Genomic DNA, 22924 nt, shown 5'->3' with positions numbered 1-22924 from the left:
TGTGATTTTCCATATGTAGATGCTCTATGATACACAGTAACATCACCATTTCTTTTAATATTATCCAAATGATCCCAAGTAATTTTAAGAAGTTCAAATATGAACAAAGAAGGAACTGTCATGAAATGATTCAAATAGTTTCCTACAGCTAGTGCGTTTCTTTGATTTTGTAATGAGTCTTATGACTAATTTGTGTTGTTTGAACGCATTCTGAAGTTTTGGCGATGACCCTCGAAGGCAGTTCTGTATTTAATATGAGAATAGAATATGGCATAGTACAGAGACAGAATTGATTATAGATTTAGTATTGGGACTAGGGCTTGTATTATGTGCATAGTCTAAGATAATTTTTTTGCTCAGTGTTCTTGCTATGAAAATTTGTGATCTAGATACATACCTAAAATTTTTACAGTAACGTATTAGTAAATGTACACACTTCATGATTCATGTATATGTGCTGTAGTTGGTGTGATGTGTGAGATTAATGGTAGTAGACACATTTTGTTTTATCTGTAGTTTAGGCTGTAGTTTTAATTTATTTCCAGAAAACCACTGCGTAAGTTATGTTAGTTTAGGCTGTTGTTGTTGTAAGGCTGTTGTTGTACAGTCCGCAGCAAAAAACCTGCAACATGAGCATATAAGTATATTGTGAAACTACGCCTGACAGCGCAAGGAATCAACATAACATCTAAGTGGCACGAATCAAGCCAGGAGAAACTTCGGTGTCCTCCCCTGCACACTTATTTTGGAGCAAAAGACTTCATCGTTTCATAATAAACGTACATGCTCATGTTGCAGGTATTTGCTGCGGACTGTTCACTTATTTAGGATGTTGTAACTGTATTTTAGTGTGATACATAGGTTCTTAAAATATATTGTGGAAAACAGAATCTTATACTAGCTCAGTTACAAACTCGTTGTTATGAACATTTTAGATCATTAATTGAACATTATAAAAAGTAGACAAGAAACAGCGCATGTCCATCACACAAAATTTACAAGCATATCGCAGTGACAGTACATAAAGTGATATTCCCCAATTACTGGATTAATCTTTGTTCGAGCTGGCACGATGTTCTAGAAAAGTATGCTCGACAAAAGCTTCAGTTAAACACAAACTTTAATCAGATGTTTTCGGTGTGAAAAACAACTGAATCAAACATTAAAATGGAAAGAAAGAAAATCTCCCGAAATATCTAAATTAACAGTTCGTTGACTGCCTAAAGTACTTCTAACGTTTATAAGAGTAAGTTCACTATCAAATGATTAACTTTCCCAACTCATCATTGTGTTTTTAAAATAAAACTCTTAACATTATTTTAACGAATAAAAACGTCATTGCTGCACAAGTGAGCATATAAACACCTTCCGTTAATTGAAAAATGCAAACCTTGAGTTGCAAAGTCAGTCGTTTGTTATATGGAACCGGTGGAAGAGATTGCTCTCTTATGCGAACTAAAATGACTCACTGAAAGTAAAAGTGTTCCGAGAAAAAAAAATTCTTATTGTTGCCTTTTAATCAATTATTGATATTTGATTAATATAAAAGAATGAATATACTAATAAACTCTTAACAAGAATATTAAATTACGTATAAGAGACGCTTACCCGTCACGGACGGGAAAAAGATGCCAATGAGAACAGTAAATGTTGCCGTGATATCTGCAAGAACTTCGTTGTAGCTCTTCTTATCCAATCTTTCAATTTCATCGGGATCTTTCGACTGAGCAATTATCTGACCATCCTCCAGATAACTGTTTCCAAGGTTCTCTGAAAAAAAGGAAGTCTATTAACTGTCAATAGATTCGCTTTTACAATTTCTAAATAAATATGTGAATAATACATCATTAAATTTAATGACATCTAAGTAATATACAAAATAAACTATGATTTACCTCGTTGCAAGTTGTGTCCACAGTCTTCAGCCTATAATTCTGGTAGCTTCTAAACCTTCCCAAGCAGCTAAGATAGAATTCTCTGTAACAATGCTGTTGTCGAGATGATCCAGACGACCGCAGTTTTATATGTAGTTGTGAACAAAATTTTGAGAGGCATTACTAAGACTTGGTCTTTTAAGTAGTTCATCTTTCATTGAAACATCTCAAAGCTTATCCATAGACTTGAATGAATGTGAATCTTTTTGGGCAAATTAGCATAATTATTTCAAGCCAAAATATTTAAATTGTTCTATCCTCGTTTGAAAGAACATGGCCTTTAATATGTTTCTTTTGAACAATCTTGAACAATAACCCAGGTCCATGGAAGTGTAAATCCATTGCTTATCGATTACCACATCCCTGAAACCGTCGTGGATTAGATTTTAAAGTTTTGTGGATGAAAAAAAAAAAAAAAAAAAAAAGTTTTGCTCCGAAGAGGAGGACGAGTTCTTCCACTTCGCTAGGTCTTTAAAAGCGGAGAAAAGAGCTGTAATTTGGGACTGGCTATAAATCATTCAGAGAATTAATATGAAGGATGGAAAGTATGGACTTTCATTTTCAAAATATTCAGGAATTAGCTTATTTGTATCGCTAGTTTATTAATTTAAATACGTTCCTCGGTAATTTGTAGTTTCGTCTTAATAAAAGTATTAGAATCATCCACAATACTCTCCGTATATTTCATTTGTTATCCTTGTAGCTTTTGTGCTGCCTTCAGGTCTTCTAGTATATGTAATCCATCAGGAGAATAAAAAGCGTTAGTAATAAAGGAATCAAAGTGAGAAAATAGTTTATTCGTTCTGAAAAGTCACCCATTCATTCATTATTTTGGATTCTTTGGCAACAGCTAGGATTAAAGACCCACAGTTTAAAGTGCTTTCGATGCTCTTGCACCGGGAATCAAACCTCAGATACTGTGCATCAAAATAACACGTCCTAGCCACTATTAGACCAGCGAGGAACCTCTATAAAGGCATTGAGAAAATAGTCTAAGAAGGTATATCTGAGAAAAAATATAATACAATAGTAAATTAGAAGAAATATATGTTTTACAGAATTTAAAGTGCTAACACAGCACACGAAATATCTTATAACTTACCTCATAGATTATTTAATTATTTATATGCATATAGTAATCAAGAAATGTCATGAGTTACATGTTATACAAGGAATTTGATATAAATTCCATTCCTTATGGATATTATAGATGAAGTTTTATAATAATCCTAGACTGTAATAATATAGTCGTTAAATCTTAAATTTATTGTATACATAGTTAAACAACCTGTTAATATAATTACACAGTCTCTATGGACGTGGTTAGATATTTTACTAAACTACAGTAAACACATCATTCAATATATAACACTGTTGCAATTAAATGCTCAATTATTAAGTTCTCTGGTAAAACTTCGATTTTTTTCTTCTATCCGGTAACTCAGCGTTTTTCATTGTCCACTTAAGGTAAGAAAGACAATCAATCTTTCAAAACGATCCAATGAAGAAAGCGGAACGAGAGATGTCGAAACCACCAGCACATGACTGTATCTTCGGAGTATCCAGTTTATGTTGTTCTAAACAGTGCTGTTAAGATTCTAATAAGTCCATCCATCTTGATTCTGGAATTATTACTTAAATAATTAATATTTTTCTGACCAGAGTATGTACTTTTTTATTAAAATTAAAATAACTTGTAACAGTTTTAATATATATAGTCATAAAAGAAGTGACGTAGATAATAGCAGGAAAAAGAACTTCATAAGAAATATGGAGAAGAAAATATAAGAAATAGTGAAGAAGAGAAAAAGAAAGAAGACAGAAAAGTTTCATAATATTGTATAGGAAACTGGTTATGACATAAAGAAAAGTAGAATCAAAGAGGACAAAGGAAGAGGAAAAAAGAAAATGGCATGGATAGAGAGCATTGGAGAAAAGACAGAGATACTAAATTGTATTTAATATTATGATGTTTCTATAACCTACATTAATATTCTCATTCTCATTCTCATTCCCATTCTCTCTCTCTCTCTCTCTCTCTCTCTCTCTCTCTCTCTCTCTCTCTCTCTCTCATGAAGATAACACGTAACATTATACGACTTATTTTTATTTTAATAAAGAAGAACATACTCTGGTCACAAAAATATAATTAATTATTCGAATAATGGATCTTCGATTATGTTATTCGAATATCCAAACAATATTTGCTATCCAATAATTGTTTGAAATTATTCGGATCATGAAGAATTATTCCAAAAACTAATAAAGATTCGAATGAATAATTGTTCTAATAATGAAAACGAACATTCGGATATTCGAATAACAGAAGACAAATTATTTTAGTAATTACTGGAATACTTTTAACAGCACTAGTTTTAAGGAGGAAAACAGGCGATAATTTAAAAGAGAAATCTTTGCATAAGGAATAAATGCAGCTGTCTATAAAATAAATACCAAAACAGTCAAATTCAAAAGTCGAAATTGATGTAATACTTCCAGTAACGCACGAACCTAACATGTTGCGCGGGCATTGAATTTGTGTGTTGATGAATTAAGCGAAGAATATTATTATTATTCGCATGTGTTGTAGAAATATAGAAAAGGACGTTCATTTGTCGTTGTAGTAGAGAACCGTTCCGCTGATCTAGTGACAATCACTGACTTTTATTAATCATCAGTTTTTTTAGGCAGAAGGGCATAGCTGTGGAACGTTTAACTTTAAAAAAAAGTAATATTTTTCGTTGTAGCATAATTCAAAATCACAGTTCATAAGAGTCGGTCCTACTGTATAATTCGATGCTAATTAGTGAATAACAGCAGTTTTGGAATATGTTGAGTCTTTAGCAAGTGTGTACAATTATAAAGATTTTATTGCTACATATGAATTGTCTATTGTGTAGTGCAGGCAAACATACACTAATCGTATGGATAATTTTCGGAGTTCCGGAATACTGTTGGTACTCTAATCGTGATTGTTGCCCTGACGCTTCAGAGCGACGATAAAGTTCTGACAATCCTATTCATGTGACTAATTAGTATTGTGAAACTTTTATCGTTTAATGTTATAATTAGATAATCGACTGCAATGCTGTAGCAATTATTCTTCGATCTCTTTACATTGTACCTCTGACTTCTTTTGATGCAGTCACCCTCATCTGCCATCACTTGGGAAGAAAATATGTTGAACTATTTGATGTAGATGATATTGAAATGAATATTTATATACAAAGGTTTGAACAATATTGTACAGCTAATAACATTCCCGCATCAAATCATACCAATACGTATTTATATCAGAAAGGGGACTAGGGATGCGTATTAGAGAGTTAACTCCATTAAAATATACTGCAGGGTTATAATATAAGATCAAAAAATTATTGCTGCAACAACTCCGTTGATTATCTAATGTTAATCATAAGATTGATTTTCCAGAATACTAAGCAGTCATCTGGGCAGGCTTCTCGCTCTCAAACACAAAGCCAACAAACACGACCAAAATACAAACACTATTCTGTAAGTCCGAAACATAAACACATAGTTCATATGCAATAACATTATCTATAATTGTAGACACTTACTAAAGGTCTAACATACATTTGCGCCCTAGGCTATATGAGCACTTCTCGAACCGCCTCCCCGTAAACTAGTTTCAAATTCACTAAATCTAAAAAGGCGCTGTTTTTATTCTTGTCCATTCTACTTTATTGGTCCTGGCATTTTTTTTAAGTCGAGCTTTTAGGCTATTTTTTAAGTTACAACGATTAAATTGTTGACGATAGTGGACGAAGCATCACCAGCCTGTCAGATCTAGTGGTCACCGCTCCAGAAAATCTCACTTTTCAATGCATGTATATACTCGTATGGCAGGATTACTCGAAAAGGGAAAAGCATGTTATAATCTGCAATGCAGAAACGCTAGCATTGAAATTTAATTTACTTTCTAATATAAAAAGAAAGAAAGAGAGATTGAAATCCGCCAACACCGTCCCTGGCTCCAGTCTACTCAGCTCTTGAGTCTTAACATACTCTATAACTACTACTTTCCATATTATGAGTAGACTGATATGAAGTAATCTTAAAATTTCACTACAACCTGCGTTTAAAGCATCCGCAGACAAATGTGCTTCTTCAATATAAAAATAAAGATCTGAAAGACACATTAAGGCCATTTAATGTCGCCTAGGAATTCGATTTTTCTTCATCACCACGTTCCTTATAAGTACACATCAAATCTCAGTTTAAAGAAAACTTAACTCACAAATAATTACATTCTAATCAAAACAAATATATTGTTCTGTATCATATTCAAAATTACATCGGACTTACGCAATATCTTGATTTTTTTTTCAATAACACACACCACTTCGATATTATTTCGCTTTTTAGTTGATGGCGTTGCATATAAGTAATTGTTTAACATTTCATGATATGTTACTCTATATACTAGCATATCAGAATGAATTATAAACAGTAATTGCTTCGAGGCTACCTATAACAAAGCTTACTTACAAATGATACTAGACATATATTCTTTTCGACATTTTGATTAATTTTAAAATTATTCAATTTAGTATATCAATTTTAATTGTTCAATTTTATATGTAAGATTATCTTCAGATTAATAAAAATACGTTCCAAAATAAACGCCTATTCCTTGACAAAATAAACAAAATAATTTGATTGGGAGTTTTTTCCTGAAAAAAAAAAAAAAAACTTTCCTTTAGCTGAAAGAAAAGCAATTGAAAAGGTTTAAGGAGTCAAGGGATAAATAAAACTCCAGATAGGATATAAAAAAAGAAAGCCAGTACCTAGAAAGACGCCACTAGCAATTCCTTTGATTCCTCGTACAAGAGTGAGGTTATTGTTCTCAAAGTAAGGATCACAGCCACCATTCGTGGTAGTGTTACCACAATAGAGGGAATACAGAGGAGGGTAGGCCTTTGTACAGTTCTCTGGAGGAATGTCTTTCAGTAATCGGCGGCCAAGGACACACATACTGGAAGGAAGGAACACACAAATAACACAAAAGAATAAAATAAGTTAACTGATATTTTCATCCATTACTGGAAATTTAAAATTTTAACTTAGCATATTAAGCACAGAACATGTGAATTTTACCATAAAGTCATTTTAATAATTAATTTAAAACAATCAAAGGAATATGTTTTATCAGTCAGCCATTAGATTTTAAGTTTTCAGCGGCAGAATTTAACTTGCTTTTGTATTTCAATACGTTCTGTATTGTTCGCTTGCAGTAGTAGCCTGAATCTATTCAAATCAATTGCCAAACGTATAAGTATCAACTCTGAACTTAATATCACGCAATTACTTAATTTCAATATACTATGGCTATTTAAATTTTGAACGTATTTAATGTGGTTGATCGATAACAATTTGAAAATTACTTCAACAGAAATAACTGGAAACAATGCCTTTAAAATAAACGAATTTTCCCAAAGTTGAGTTTCCTCAAAGTACTAAGGTATTTCGCACAGATAAAGTACCATTCTACTTTCGAGGAATATTATACAGTGTACTAATGATTTCTTATATCGAAATAAAAAAAAAAGAAAAGTTCGTATAGATTTGTGGAGAAAAGTACATAGTTTCAGCGCTAGGGCCATCCAAAAGCTTAGAAAAAATAAATAACAACACATGTTATACGGAACAAGAGAAAGCATGGAGTAGCAGTCCACATAGGCGTTAAGGAAATCACACACACGCTGTCCAAAAATGCATATTTTAGCACTATGCAATGGATCCGCAAAGGATTTCGCAAACATGCTGCAAAGAGAATTCTCAGATACGCTCAAACTTGAAGATGGGTCCAAAATAGACAGCAATGAAGACGGAATGTGTCAACAGTATGTCGAAAGTGTTAGAAACCGCCAGCTCCAAAGTTCTTTGTGTTCGTAATAACGAAACCCGTGACTCTTTTTTTAACGCTTCGAACTGGCCCTAGTTCCAAAACTATGAATCTTTTTCCATATACCCACACAGTTTTTTTTTTTTTTTCGATGTGAGGAATCACCTTTTACAATCTGTCGATGTAGTTCATTAACACCTTGTATATAAGATTATCAAATGAAGTTTCTAAACAACCACTACTTTTTTTTTAATGAACTGGAGTGATAAATGACAAAATACATGAATGTCTTCATAAAAATCTCCTGCAGTGACCGTAGTCTTACTCGTGCATAGACCAAAATTCAGTAATTCGCATCTTTCCCGTTTCTTCCTCTTGCTAAAGGATTTTCTCAGTACCAAAATATAATTACGAGACACTGAACACTGAATCAACATTTCTGTCGAATTTCTAATACTAAAAGCTATGTTAGTTCCTGACAAATCAGGACTGCTTACATCAGTAGCATGTTCCTTAATGTTCAATTTCCATATTTTATCATTCTTGCATTGCGGATACAATTATGAGTGTCAGTGACATTTCGCAGTTCGTCTAAACAAGGTTTCAACACAATCTTTTTATCACGATCTAGGGTAAGCTTGAGTTATGAAAGAATGCGAGCAAATATTTAAATCCTGGTATAGCAACAACGACCATAATCAAGTACAGCTAAGAACATGAAGAAATGTTTATTTCCATTAAGTCATCATCTTCAACAAAAGTTTATCGAGCATCCTATCAAATAATTATATTAATAATATATTGTGTGTAAACGCCAATGAAATATCAAATAAGCCAAACAGCTGAATACTTACAAAAGTTTGTCGTTCCCATAGAAGTTGACAAATATCCCCACATAAACGGCGATAATGGAGAATATCACACAAGCCAATGCAACAGCTGCGAACTTGTTAACGAATTTCACACCAAAAAATACAATTGTGCCCATGATTATGAGAAGAATTGTTCCATATACTCGGAAGTTGTTGTACATTATTTCAGGATCCTTTGTAAAATCTCCAAATATAGACATTTGTGGAGCCATGTAGGTCTGGAAAAAGACATGAAGAGTTTGAAAGTGAAATTACGAACTGCAAATTAAAATAGTTTAAGTAATAAGCATTGTAGTAAGATCCTACAAGAAAGAACAAAACAAAAATGTTCAGTTACAGTCAAAATTATAGGATGATTTGTATTAGCTACAGATCATACAATATTTAAAATATTATTTTTTTTCCTAAGTTACGCTGTTACTTTTGTTAGTGAAGAATTAACAAGGTTATGCATTCACACTTTCTTTCTTACTTCCCCTCCCTTTTTATTAGACAAAATAAGTCGTATGATGAAGGCAGTATTACATTACCGTAACTGTTATGCAAGTTTAATTAATATATACTTTCCCTCAAAACTTCCCCTCAATATCTCCACCTTGCCGCGGTGGGGGGGGGAGGCTTGCGTACTTTAATGAATTCAAGAGCTATGTCGGAGATAGCTTCGCTTTCAGAGGGCTTTCCATACCGGACAGGTCTTGGAGGGGTAGGAGCCAGACAAAGAGAGACATTATGGTAGTGGGCAGTAGTGCTACCATTACCACACTGAGGCTGAAGATGATTGACATCAGCAAGGCTCAGACGTGGACAAAAACAGGCAGGGACAGGATGTCCTCTATGGCTGTTTCACTGCGAAGTGGAATGACCTGGGACCCCACCATTTTACTCAGTCCCTAGAAAACAACATGGGAAGAGAAATAAGAAAATGTAATACTAGGGTATACTACACTACTGTTTCACAGAGGGCCGTCCCCGGCAGTGGAGGGAAATAAAGCAGGACCTCCTCGGTCGTCATCAAACGAAACCCCTGCAGGATAGGAACCTGGAATGTGCGATCGCTGTTACAGTGTGGAAAACTGGAAAACCTGAAGAAAGAAATGGAACGCATGAAGATAGATATCCTGGGAATCAGCGAAATTAGGTGGCCTGATGGGGGAGAAATGTGGAACAGGGACTTCAGAATGATTTACTCAGGAGCTGTAAACGGTAGAGCAAGAGTCGGTTTTGTCTTGAATAAGAAGATAAGACAGAAAGTTATAGGCAGCTGGAGATACAATGAAACGATAGCAATGTTGAAGATAGCAACCGAACCAAGAAACATGACGATAATCCAAGTATGTATGCCTACATCAAACTACACAAATGAGGAAGTAGAAGAAACCTATGAGCAAATAGAAGAAATATTGATGAAAAATGAAGATCAAAACAATTTAATCACCTTGGGTGTCTGGAACGCAGTAGTCGGCGAAGGAAAAGAAGAGAATGTAACTGGAAATTTCGGCCTAGGAGAGAGGAACGCGAGAGGCGCACGACTAGTTGAGTTCTGCAAAAGCCATAATCTGACTGTAACAAACACTCTCTTCGAACAACCACTAAGAAGATGATACACATGAACAAGACCAGTAGACAAAGAAAGATACCAAATAGACTATATATTGGTCCAACAAGCATTTAGAAATCAAGTGAAGAACATTAAGAGTTACCAAGGTGCAGACGTTGACTCAGACCATAATTTAGTTTTGATGAAGAGCAACTCCGACTAAAGAAGAAAAGAGTGGTAGCACCAAAAACAAGATGGAACACAATCAAGCTAAGAAGACACGAAAAGGGAATTTGCAACTGCAACAGACAAAGAGACGTCTAAGGTTGCTTTAGCGGGTGATGACATTAACTCCAAATGGGAAGCAATGAAAGCAAGAATTACAAAAGCAGCCGACGACGAGCACATAGGAAGAAAAACGAGAACCCAATATAAACCCTAGATAACAGCAGGAATATTGGAAATGATGGAGCAAAGAAGACAGTTCAAGATAACGAATAAAGAAGAGAAATACAGAAGGTGCAGAAATCACATCAACAGAGAAGTAAAGAAGGCCAAAGAAAATTGGATAAACAACTTGTGCAAGGAAATTGAGGAAAGTATACTCAAAGGCAATACAGAAACGGCATATAGAAAGGTTAGAAAACAATTCGATGAGAAAAAGAAACGTACAGACATTATCTTAAACAAGAACGGCACAGCGTTAATAGAAGAGGATCAGATAACAAGAAGATGGAAGGAATACATTGAAGAGCTCTACAAAGGAGACAGAGTGAACGAAGAAGAGATAGGGAAGGAAGAAGACGTCGATGAAAATGAATTAGGACCATCAATTTTACAGTGCGAATTTGACAATGCTTTGGAGAAAATGCAACATGGTAAAGCACCAAGAATAGACCAAATACCAACGGAAGTGATTAAGAATCTCAGAATAACAACAAAGAAGAGTCTTATTAATGAAATGTACATCTCGGGAAAAATACCAAGAGACTTTGAGAAAGCATATTAGTCCCTATCCCGAAGAGAAAAGCCGCACGGAAATGCGAAGAACACAGAACGCTAAGTTTGCTTTCCCTCGCATCAAAAATACTGTGCAAAATTATCGCACAACGAATAGAAGGTAAAATCGAAGAACGGCTATCGGAGGACCAGTTTGAATTCAGGAGTAAAAGAGGAACAAGGGAATCAATACTGAGTCTACGGTTGATCATGGATCAGCACATCAGAGTAAAAAACCAATTGTGGTAGCATTTGTAGATATAAGGAAGGTTATGTCTGGTTTAGGTTAATTTGAGAAAGCTTTTAACAACGTAGATTGGAATATCATATTCAGAGCGTTGAAGAGTAGCTTTTCAGGAACCAAACAGCTGTTACAGGAAGAGATCAAAATGAAACAAGAATAAGTAAAGGAGGAAGGTAATGATGTGGACTTTCACCTCTCCTGTTCAACGTCTATATAGAAGAGGCTATGAAAGAATTCTTTGATAAAATCGAGAAAGGCGTAAAAGTAAATGGCCAGGTTTTCAACACAATAAGGTTCGCTGATGACATAGTACTGATAGCGGAGAACGAAAAGGACTTGCAGGAAGCACTTTCAAACTTGAACGACCAACTGGAAAAAACATGCAAAATGAAGATAAATGAGAAGAAAATCAAAATGATAAAGTGCACAAGAGTAGGACAGGAATGGGCAAACGTATGGCTCGAGACAGAGAAAATCGAAGACGTTAAGATGACGTTCTATTTGGGAAGTCTAATATCCTCGGAAAAGAAATGAAGATGTACTAAAGGAAGCTAATGACGGACGACAGATCATGAAGATAATCGGAAAAGAAGAAACAGCATGCTTGGCTATCTTATTAGGCACTCCGATTGAATCACCGTCTTGACAGAGGGAAAGGCAGAAGGAAAATCAGGAAGAGGAAGATCAAGGATGGAATATCTAGATCCAGTTATCAAAAAGAGACCTTATCAAAATATAAAACAGCTCTCTCAAGGGAGAGAAAAGTTTTAAAATTTCCATGTTGCCCACCAACCTATGGTTGAGGTGAATAAGAACACAAATTAATACATACAGTAGAGTATCGTTTATCCGCATTAATTTCGACTGAAGGTTAAGCGAATAACGATTTTTGCGGATAATCAAACATGCGTTTATTTAACAAACAAAAGCACGTACAGAATAGGTTTATTTTTTCGAACAATATGCTGTATTTTATACCCAAGCCCTCAGTTATTCACATAAAGAACTCCTATTGAAGGTAATACAAAAATGTTCTGAGTTCTGGACTGCTAGTTTCTTATAAGAGTGCTAAGTTGACGAATTCAAAGTTGATTGATAAGTTGTTGATCGTTGATTTTCAGTTTAATATCCCTTTCTGCAGCGAGGCTATATGATACGAGACCTACTGATTAATATGGAATCCGAACCACATGAATTCCCATCGGGAAACGAACCCTGGTCCTCCACGCCAATGAAGGGGACGCTAACCGCTTGGCCACGAAAGAGTTCTTTGATTGATAAGTATTCCCTTCAGCTTAATATTTGATGATTCCGTTACTCAGTTTTTCTTCTGCAGGGTTCATGCTCCATTTTTTTTTTTTTTTAATTGCTTAACGCGTTGAGTGTCACGTAGATCTCATGGGACATACATGTCAGCTGGGTTTCGTTACTTCCTTAGGAGGTCGCTGGTCTGTATTTTGGTGAACTTTCTCATTACAAGTGCCCAAGGTACTTTTGCCTCACACTGTACACCGTAAAGCCATTGAAAATTTGAAGTACCATTCAATATTATTCCTTATTTTTTCTAATGAGTTACTTTGGTCTGATATGAGAATGAGAAAATCTCGCAATTGTAAAAATAAGAACGATCCTAATACGTATTATATTTCTCTCTTTACTGTTCATGCTTGTTTAAAGTATGGCAAAACCATTTTGTATAGCTCACTCACTCTTTCCTCTTCCCACGCACTTTTCATTCTTCCTTATCTCTCGTGTTTCACATATTTTACTATTTTCGATGTTTATTATTATTTATTATTTTCTCCTAATTTCTTAGTTAATTTTATTTCTTTTTCTATTCTTTCTCCCTATATTATACCTTTTTCTCCTTACATTTATTATTCTCTCTTTCTTTCCCGTCCTATTAGTTTTATTTTTCTCTACTAAACCACATCTATTAGCATGATGCGATTGAAATGTCTGATTTTACGTGTAAAATTGCCCTCTCTAATGCAACCAATGGATAGACCAAGGTCTGGCGTACGTCATTCTAAACTCTGTCAGGAAAATGGCTGCGGTAACCAGTCAATCAGGAGACAATTTGTTTTTGAACAAAATTGTGTAAAACTGCATTACAACAAACACAAGTGCAGGTTATTTTCTTTCAAGAATTCAAAGTGACACATTTTGCATATGTGGCCGTCAAAAACATCAAGAGTGCATTTGGACCAGGAGTAGTGAATGAACACAGCATATGCTATTGGTCTGTGACATAATATTGACAAATGAATCCCGCAGCCACAGCCCATCAGCACGTTTTGATAAGCTCTCATGAATGTCGTGGAAGTGGATCCTCAGAAAAGTGTTGATGTAATTGGAGATGACTAGGCATATATCATATCAGCGTTATTCATCAGCTCCAAGTGAAGAAATTGTATTTATGGGTGCACACAAGGGTAATACCACCTGCGAACAAGAATCGCCGTCTAGAGGTATGTACTTCTCTGAGTGTAAGGAATGGCCGAGAAAGTCTCGGAAATTGTATTGTCACTTCAGATTTTTTTTAAAAATGGATCTCCTATGACAATGGTAAATAGTTGGATCGTGACCAACGTCCAGAATGGTTTCTAAAGCCCCGTTCATGCACTGCTGTGTTGCTGGTGTGGTGGCCTATGGTAGAAATAACCCACCAAGTCTTTTTCGATTGAGGCCAAACCATCACTGCAAGGAATTAACAATAATCAATAGACATGGTATCCTTATTTTGCATGGCAATGCACGCCAACATGTTGCTTACACTCTTCATGAGTTCTAATATGAAACCCTTCCACACCTATCATACCCTACTGACATTTTTTTCCACATTACCACTTCTTCCGAAATCTCAATGACTCCTTTACAGGAAGAACTTCCATAATGATCGTGTGACTGAGGACTTACTTGCATCGCAGTTGCAGATTTCAGACTACATTCCTTAGGAAATCCAAGCGTTGGCTGAGCGATGGGAAAAGTGTGTGGCTGGAACTAGAGACTAATTTGAAACACCCAGGTATTGTAGTTCCCAATTCCTCGCCTTTGGAAGTGACACTTCAACTGCACAACCCACTACTTTCAGCCTGGTAACACTTTTACATGATCAGGTGAAACTGAATTCTAACTTGGCACGTATCTCGACGAATCTCAGTTTCTTATCTATTATTTAAATTTTTCTTTTGTTTCCTCCATACTGCTTCCTCTTCTATCTGGTAAAGCACTGTAGCGAAAGTTCTCATATTGAGTTTCTAGCGTTGGGATTATAATATCACTGTTTTCTTAGAAATAGCAGCTCTTTTCTATTTCCACTTCGGGATTTATTCCTTCTTGTATTTTGCACGAGAAAAATGAGAATGATGTAGATTTATCAGGGACATAACAGAATGAAAAAAAAAAAGAAGAAGAAATAAAAAGTCCTCATGAAATACTGAACTGCTACCAAAGATAGAATCTAAATAGCCAGATCATTCATGTATATAATTTATTATCAGCAAATAAGAGCCGTCTACCTTTTTCTGTCTCATTTCAGGTATTAATGGTAGGGATGATGGCGTTCCAAAACAAAAACAAAAAGTTTTTTTTTTTAGGAAGACTTTGAAGATAATTGTTTATTAATGGTTGGTCTGTTTTATCAACATTAAATAATAGATAAGTATGACTGATGGAATCAACTTCGACAAAGAAGCACATAGATCATACTTAATTTTGTGTTATCGAAGAACGAAAAAGAAAGGCAGATTGATTACATTATAATATTGGGGAAGTTTGTAAGGCAGGAAATATTGGACACAAAACTTTGTTGGGTTTTCGTTAGTATACAGGGGAATGAATTTGAGCAGCCTATCTCTTCACAATCAACAAGTTACTCAGTACCTAGTAATGTTGTTGGTCTGTCCGATGGTACTCGGTTATTCGGACCAGGTTTGTAAATGAAGGCGTGAAGAAGGAAGTAGTACTCCGGAAAACATGTTAGAAATGAGACAGCTACTGTGGAGCATAGAAAGAATATACTTATGTTGGCGACACCTAAACTTCTGTTTCATTTTTAGAGAGAAGAAAGACAAGATGGAGTAAACGGAGAGAATAACAGGATGAGGAGAAAGGTAGTGGCATAACAGAAAGAACTTCGATTCACATGTCCCCATCTTTTCCTAGTTGTTTCCAGTCTACATGAAGAAACATGTACATTTTCTTTAGCTGTTGTATTATGATTATGTACATTTACATTTTTCCATATTTCTTGATTTTGTATTACGTATATTACACAGTTTAATATGTAAATGGGGGTAGAGTTAATACAATTAACTTTGTAAATAATGGTTTGCAGTGATCTCATTCATTATTTCATATGATAGTTCTCATAATTTTCTTTTGTACTAGGAAGACTTCGCACGATCTTGTATATTAGTCCACAGCATAATTCCATCTTACATGAGATTTCAAACCCGCATAATATAACGTTTTAATTGTAAGAATTGTCATTTTATTAATTGGTGTGCAAATTGCAATGTACATTATTCTTTTTTTTGTGTGTGTGTTGTTGTTATTGTTATTGTTGTTGTTGTTCTTGTTGTACAGTTGATTCATGGGATCATTAAATTTGAGGTTTTGGTCTAGCATTAGACCTACAAAGTAGCTGTGTAGGATTTTAGTTCCTAGACTTACATTTGTTTCATTTATTCTTTTGTCATTTGGTGGTTGAAAAACTACATATTTTGTTTATCATTTATTTAACACAAGACCGTTTATCTCAAACCAACCGTGGAGATCATTTAGTGTTTTGTTGTAATATATTCACATCTTTTCGAGTTATTGGTATGGACGTATCCTCTACAGAAAGTGACATTGGATGATGAACTCCATGGAATTTGAGGTAATCTCTACATAGTAAGAAAAGCAATGGTCTTATAGGCACTTATATTGCCTAGTTTATGCAATTTGTTGTATTTTGCAAAACTACGATTCAAACCAATTGAGCGCAATTCTTACTTTGGTAGGAGAATGTATTCCAATATAGTTATTTTTAAAGTACAGTAGATTCTCAACTATCTCGCCTGGTTCTAAAAATGAAGGAAGATTAGTAATAATTTCTTTGAACTACGATTTATAATGTCTTCATAAAGATACTACTATGCCAAGAAAAAGCGGCGATCTATCAACGACTTTTTCGAAAGCTATAAACTTTTTTTTTTACTTTTTTTTTATTTGTGAAGCCATTTATTAATGAGCATCAAAACAAGTTTAAACCATTTATTTAGCAAAGAGACCTATGTTTCATGTTAGTGTTTTGTTTATTTTTAAACTGTATGTACACAGGCCCGTATCCAGCGGGTCTAGGGGGCCGGGCCCCCCTAAATTTTTGCTGCCCCCCTAAAATTTTCACAGTAATAATAATAATAATAAAGAATTTTATTGTCGTTAAGCTATACATAGCAATAGACAACGTCAAAATGCGATACAATATTGATACGTAAGTATAAATAAATAATGATATATAACTAAATTAATGATGAAATGACATTACAAAATAAATTACAATAACAATATACATTTTAAATACAAGCTCAACACGAGATTACAAAATACGTTACACTTCTATTGAACAATTAAAATACTCCTGTAATGAATAAAAGGGCGTTGCAACTAACCAATTGTATAACTTACTTTTAAATCTATCTATATGTTCATCTTTTAGTGATGCAGGCAACTTGTTATACAATTTTATTCCAACTGTCTCATAACTGTTCAATGATTTGGACAATCGTTGATATGGGACATTTATGAATTTACTGCTTCTAGTATTATACGAATGGATGTCTTGCCTGAGTTCTAAATTTTGGTGATTACTTTTTATATAGAGGAGTACTGTGTAAATGTATAGATTGATTATTGTCATAATTTTAAGATTGATAAACAAAGGTCTGCAATGAGCTAATTTGTCTACGTTTGAAATAATTCTGATGGCCTTTTTCTGTATTAAAAGAATGCTATTTACATGATAATTGTTACCCCAAAATAATATACCATACAAAATTATACTTTGAAAAAAAGCAAAGTAAGCCGATCTGACATAGTTATCAGGAACATGATTTTTTAGTTGTTTTAGCAGATATATTACTCTTGAGAGTCTTCCAGAAATATAATTAATATGCTGTTCCCACGATAACTTGTTGTCAATATATATACCTAGGAACTTCACACATGTTGAGTTATTCTCAGCAGGCACTTCTTTTAGACTAAAAGTCATATGTTGTGTTTTATTCTCGTTAAGTAAAAAACCATTAGCCTTAAACCAAATCACAACCTGATCCCAAGTATTTTCAGTTATAGAATTAAGTCTACTAAGATCAGGACTAGTATTTAGGAAGGTCGTATCGTCAGCATATAGTATAGAGTAAGCAGATAAAAAGCAAGGTAGATCATTTATCATTAGTAAAAATAGAAGTGGCCCAAGTACTGAACCTTGGGGTACTCCGTATTTAACTGATGCAATACCAGATTTATTGTTATTTACAAAAACAATTTGTTTACGGTTTTCTAAGTAAGACTTGAATAATCTAAAACTTAAACCCTTGATACCGTAGTACTCTAATATTTTAAGGAGAATTGTGTGTTCAACACAATCAAAGGCTTTGCTTAAATCACAAAATGTTGCCTGAACAAAATCCTTGTTTTCAAACCCTCTAATAACCCTCTTTACCAACGAATCAATCGCTCCAACAGTAGATCTACCCTTTACAAAACCAAATTGTGAATCACTAATTAGGTTATACTTATCAAGATAATCACATAACTGCATATGTATCACAGTTTCAAGAATTTTTGAGAAGACTGGTACCAGAGAAATTGGTCGATAACTAGATGGACAATTCTCGGGTCCCTTTTTATGTACAGGCACAACTCGTGATAATTTTAAAACTTCGGGGAAGATTCCCTGTGTTAGACATTGGTTAATGCAATGTGTAAGCGGCAGAACAATACAATCAATAACTTTTTTAATTAGATTACTCGACAATCCATAAACATCAACACTGTTTGAACACTTAAAGTTATTTACAATGTTGAGAACTACTTGGGGAGATATATTTCTGAATACAAAACTATCGTGTATAGGATTTACAGATTGTTCCATTAGATTGACTGCTGTTACATCAGGTTTGTCAATATTATTGTGTACTTCATCTACAGAATTTACGAAATAATTACTAAAATCTTCTGGATTGGGGTAAAGACAGTCCTGATTACTCTTAACTATAGAATTAATTACATTCCAAGCTTGTTTACACTTATTAACAGACGATTCGATTTTTGCCGAAGTATACTGCTTTCTCGCTTCATTAACAGCTTGCTTATATGTATTCCTAGCTTTCAGATAGACTGACCTAGTTACATCATTTTTCTCTCTCCTATATTTGTTTAAATGTAACATCACCTCACACTTCAATGAGTAAAGTTGAGGGGTATACCACGTGGAATTATTTTCTTTATGTGGCTTTTTAAGTAGGCTCCGATTAACTTTACAAATTCTTTGTGGGATGAAGATGTCAAAGTTATAGAGAAACAAATTCAAGAAGCGTTCAAACAGTGCATTAGAGTCATTGTAATTCGACAGCAATTGAAACCAATTCATGTTGCAGAGTGAACTCTTAAACTCAGATATTTTACCCTCAGTGATTGGCCTAGAGACAACTATTTTACATTCTGTGGACAAGATATCAACCTCCTTACTTAATAGTGCGTTATCCAATTTTACCCATACACAATCATGATCAGAAAAAGGAAATATTGATACATCACAATGAATTTGACATAAATTGAAATTTATAAATATGTTATCAAGACAAGCTAGACCTCTTGTTGGCTTCATATTTGTAATACCATAATTAAATTGCCTTAACAAATTTTTTAATTCAGCTACACTGCTCTTTGTTGTTGTTACGTCAAAATCAGAGTTTAGATCACCACCTATGACTATCTTAAAATTTCTAAAACTAGGCCTACTCAATAAGTTTAGCAGTTCCTCGAGCTTATCTAGAAAGACTATTGAATTACCGTTTGGGGATCTGTATAGTGATACGAAAACCAACTTAAGACAATTAATAATGATACCTGTGGCTTCGAAATCGATTTCAGTACATAGAAAGTCAAGGTCTAATTTCTTACACTTAAGTGAGAGCTTGTCTCTTACAAAAATAGCTACCCCACCGTGACCACGGTGATTCCTACAGAAACTATTAACAAGTACATAGTCATCTAATTTATTAAACACAATTTCATCCTCTTTGCACCAATGTTCACTTAAACCTAAGACATCTAAATTATTCTCATTCCCAAAGTCATTTAAAACTACATGTTTATTATTGATCCCTTGAACATTTAAATATCCCACTTTAAAATCAATAGCGTGACTTTGTTTTACATTATCCTGTTGTACTATAACCGCTTGCACATTTTTGGCTAAGTCTTCATCATTAAACTCTTTTGATCTAAAAAATTAGCATGAGCTAGAGGTATTGCATTACCTGAGGTAGTAGACTGTGAGATTATGAGCTGGACAAATTTATTACACATAAGGTGCTTCCCATTGCTGTTTAAATGTAGCCCATGTCTTGTGAAATGTGACCTATCTAGCGACTGCAAATCAACGTACTTTACATTTGGGAAAAACTTACATACCTTTGCTATTTTACGATTGGTACAATTCAGTAGTATATTTACACATGAACTCTCTACCAGATCATGTCTGTATGGAATTCCCACTACAAACACATTACTCTTTGTTAACGTACACAGCACCTCGTACAAGTTTCGCACTGCCCCCTGACCCTCATTCCTTGCCACATCATTTCCTCCTGCAATCACAATTAATGTATCTTTCATGGTGATGTTCTTGGAAAGCAATACACAATCTTTCAACACTTCGCTGGTTCCGGCCCCAGGCTTCGTAATGCAGCTCACATCATAACTTGACTGTAGTTTTTCTTGTAGTAGGTTAGCTATATTTCTAGCATGACTATCTCCAAGAATCAAAACGCGTCGTTTGTCACTTAATTGCAATTTACTCGGAGTTACTTCTTTTTTTACCTCGGAGTTTTGTTTCACTTCTTGGGCGACGTTCTTTTGTTTCTTTTCACTTTTCTTCCCTATGTGTAAACGATTATGCTTTTGAGATGAAAATTTCCCTTGCACATTTACCGTTGTTTTTCTTGAGTGTGCAAGGGTACAGTTCTTCCTTGCACTAGAATTTTCTACTACTTCACTGTATAGAACGTCAAACTTATTGTTCACTGGTACAGAATATAACGTTGTAGATAGATCTCCTGCATTCAGCGTATTAACTTTTTCAAATACTATGTTTTCTGCTCCCCTTTTGTTATGTCGTACCTGTGTCTTATCGTGTCCAGCAGTATCCTGTACTACAGAGTCAATTTGTATACTTACTTCGTTAAGTTTCTTTTTTAACTCCGTGTTTTCAACTTTCAGAGATTGCACATCACACTTTAAAGCACATAGTTCTTCATATAACACACTTAGTATTTCAGGTGTGTTACATTTGCATTCAACACTTTCCAATACACATTGATTGTCACTTGTCACTGTTGAACTGGAATTTAGCATTTTTCTTTTGCAGTAGGTTTGCAAATGAACTATAATATGGTGATGAAGTATAATATGGTTGGATAGGGTCCTCCCTAACTTCAGCCGGGCCCCCCTACATTTTTGAGCTGGCTACCGGCCTGTATGTACTTACAGTCTACATCATTTTATGTTTCGTTCTATTATGTTAGACATTATAAAATTTACAATGCTTTTATCCTTGGAATTCCTTCTTCTGTAATAAGTTTATAAAACGTAGAATTCAGTACACGATTATCTATAACGTACTGATCTGCACCAAGATGTTAGAAAATATGAATAAGAGTACGTTTTGGTATAAAAAGAGCGTTCTTAATAGTACGGATGGAGCAAGAAGTATGTAATTGTAGGCTGTTTTGTTATCCGCCTGTCCCAGGGCTGGATTAACCCATCTGGAGACTCGAGGCTAGAAAAAAATATGTGGCCTCCGCTGACTTTGCCTAATATATTTCCGTGAAAGTACAGTAGGAAAGTTAAGGGAATATGTTTCATATTTTTTGTCAATGATTATATATATATATATATATATATATATATATATATATATATATATATATATAGCCAGTTGAGATTTTGATCAAAATGGAGGCTCCTGTCCATCTGGAGGCTCAGGGCTATAACTCCCCTAAGCCCCTCCCTTCATCCGGCCCTGCGCCACAACATTAGGAAGGATAGTTGCGAGTTTATGTAATAATTAATCGGTTTCAGTGAATTTACATTCATTACTTTTGTTATAATATTTCACTTTTCTTTTCTTTTATTTTATTACTACTTAGTTGTATTCTATTTTGTTCTTGTCAGTTCGAATCGTATCCTCATCCCCTTCAGTTATCGTCGGAAGGGAATTCTGATGACGACGTTATACTAAGTATAATGCAGTCATATATGGACTTACATTGTGTGTGTATAACGAAATCTAAGGAACTCTCAATTCTATACTCAAACACATTCGGAAAAGTAGGTGCGGGTATCTTAAGCAGAATTTATAAAGGTACCCAAGAAAGTTCTGTCGCTTTTTCACCCACCACCTTCGAACAACGATATGTCACCTAAGACGTATCTGGAAGATCAAAAATAGTCCCCATCAGCATCGACGACCTTCTGAAAGGCCATGGATTCAATCGCGGTAGAACTTGGTGGACGGTGAAGCGAAGAAGGTATCAAGTGGATTTTGCACCTCTATTAGGGATTTGAACTGGCGTCCTCTAAGGTGACTGTTCAAGGAATGGAACAGGTGATAATTGGACGGTGCAATGTCCGGGGTGTTTCCCATCCAAGCCGTACAATGGTGTCCCGGGTCATCTTAGCCACGTGGGGCTTAGCGTTGTCCTGTTACAGGAGGGCCCGTTTGCGTTTCAGAAGTGCTGGTTCCAGAGTCTTGAGTTTTTTTAACACAGCTCAACTGCTGGCAGTATACAATTGCATTGATACTCTGACCAGCTGGTAGCAGTTTCCGATGCATGATGCCGCGAGTAGTCCATTAACACACAGGAGGACCTTCTTCTGGTGCAAAGCTGGTTTCGGTTGTTTTGGAACCGGTTCATGAGATGCTAACCAATGATGACGGCACCATGAGCTTTGTACATGACCTACTTCTCATCCCATGTCAATGCCCAGTCAAGAAATGGCTCCTTCCTCACATGAGACAGCAAAGAAACACAAGTGTCTGCTCGCGTTACCTTGTGGTCCGGAGTCAAATCATGTGAGACCCATCGACCCAACTTGTAGTGCTTCCCAAGTTGATGGGGAAGTACTGTTAAATGATTTCTCCACTCACATTTAATTGTAGTACCAGTTCCTCACATGTCTGGCTACTGTTAGCCT

General features: G+C 35.0%; 1 protein-coding gene across 2 annotated transcripts in view; it reads right to left on the bottom strand.

Moving 5' to 3' along the window:
• The window catches only part of kcc (solute carrier family 12 member kcc), a 393149-nt gene that overhangs the window by 59791 nt on the left and 310434 nt on the right, over positions 1 to 22924 (bottom strand). For both annotated transcript variants that reach the window (XM_081754494.1, XM_081754500.1), the window contains exons 5-7: positions 8655 to 8890; positions 6743 to 6930; positions 1609 to 1770 (exon numbers count right to left, since the gene is read on the bottom strand). In XM_081754494.1, coding sequence (XP_081610620.1) covers positions 1609 to 1770; positions 6743 to 6930; positions 8655 to 8890 — 586 coding nt within the window. The remainder of the gene's footprint in view (positions 1 to 1608; positions 1771 to 6742; positions 6931 to 8654; positions 8891 to 22924) is intronic.

This window comes from Thermobia domestica, chromosome 1, assembly GCF_964235325.1.
Source record: "Thermobia domestica chromosome 1, izTheDome1.hap1.1, whole genome shotgun sequence".
Classification (NCBI taxonomy): domain Eukaryota; kingdom Metazoa; phylum Arthropoda; class Insecta; order Zygentoma; family Lepismatidae; genus Thermobia; species Thermobia domestica.
Note: the sequence above shows the minus strand (reverse complement) of the source record. Positions and strands in the feature narration are given on the sequence as shown.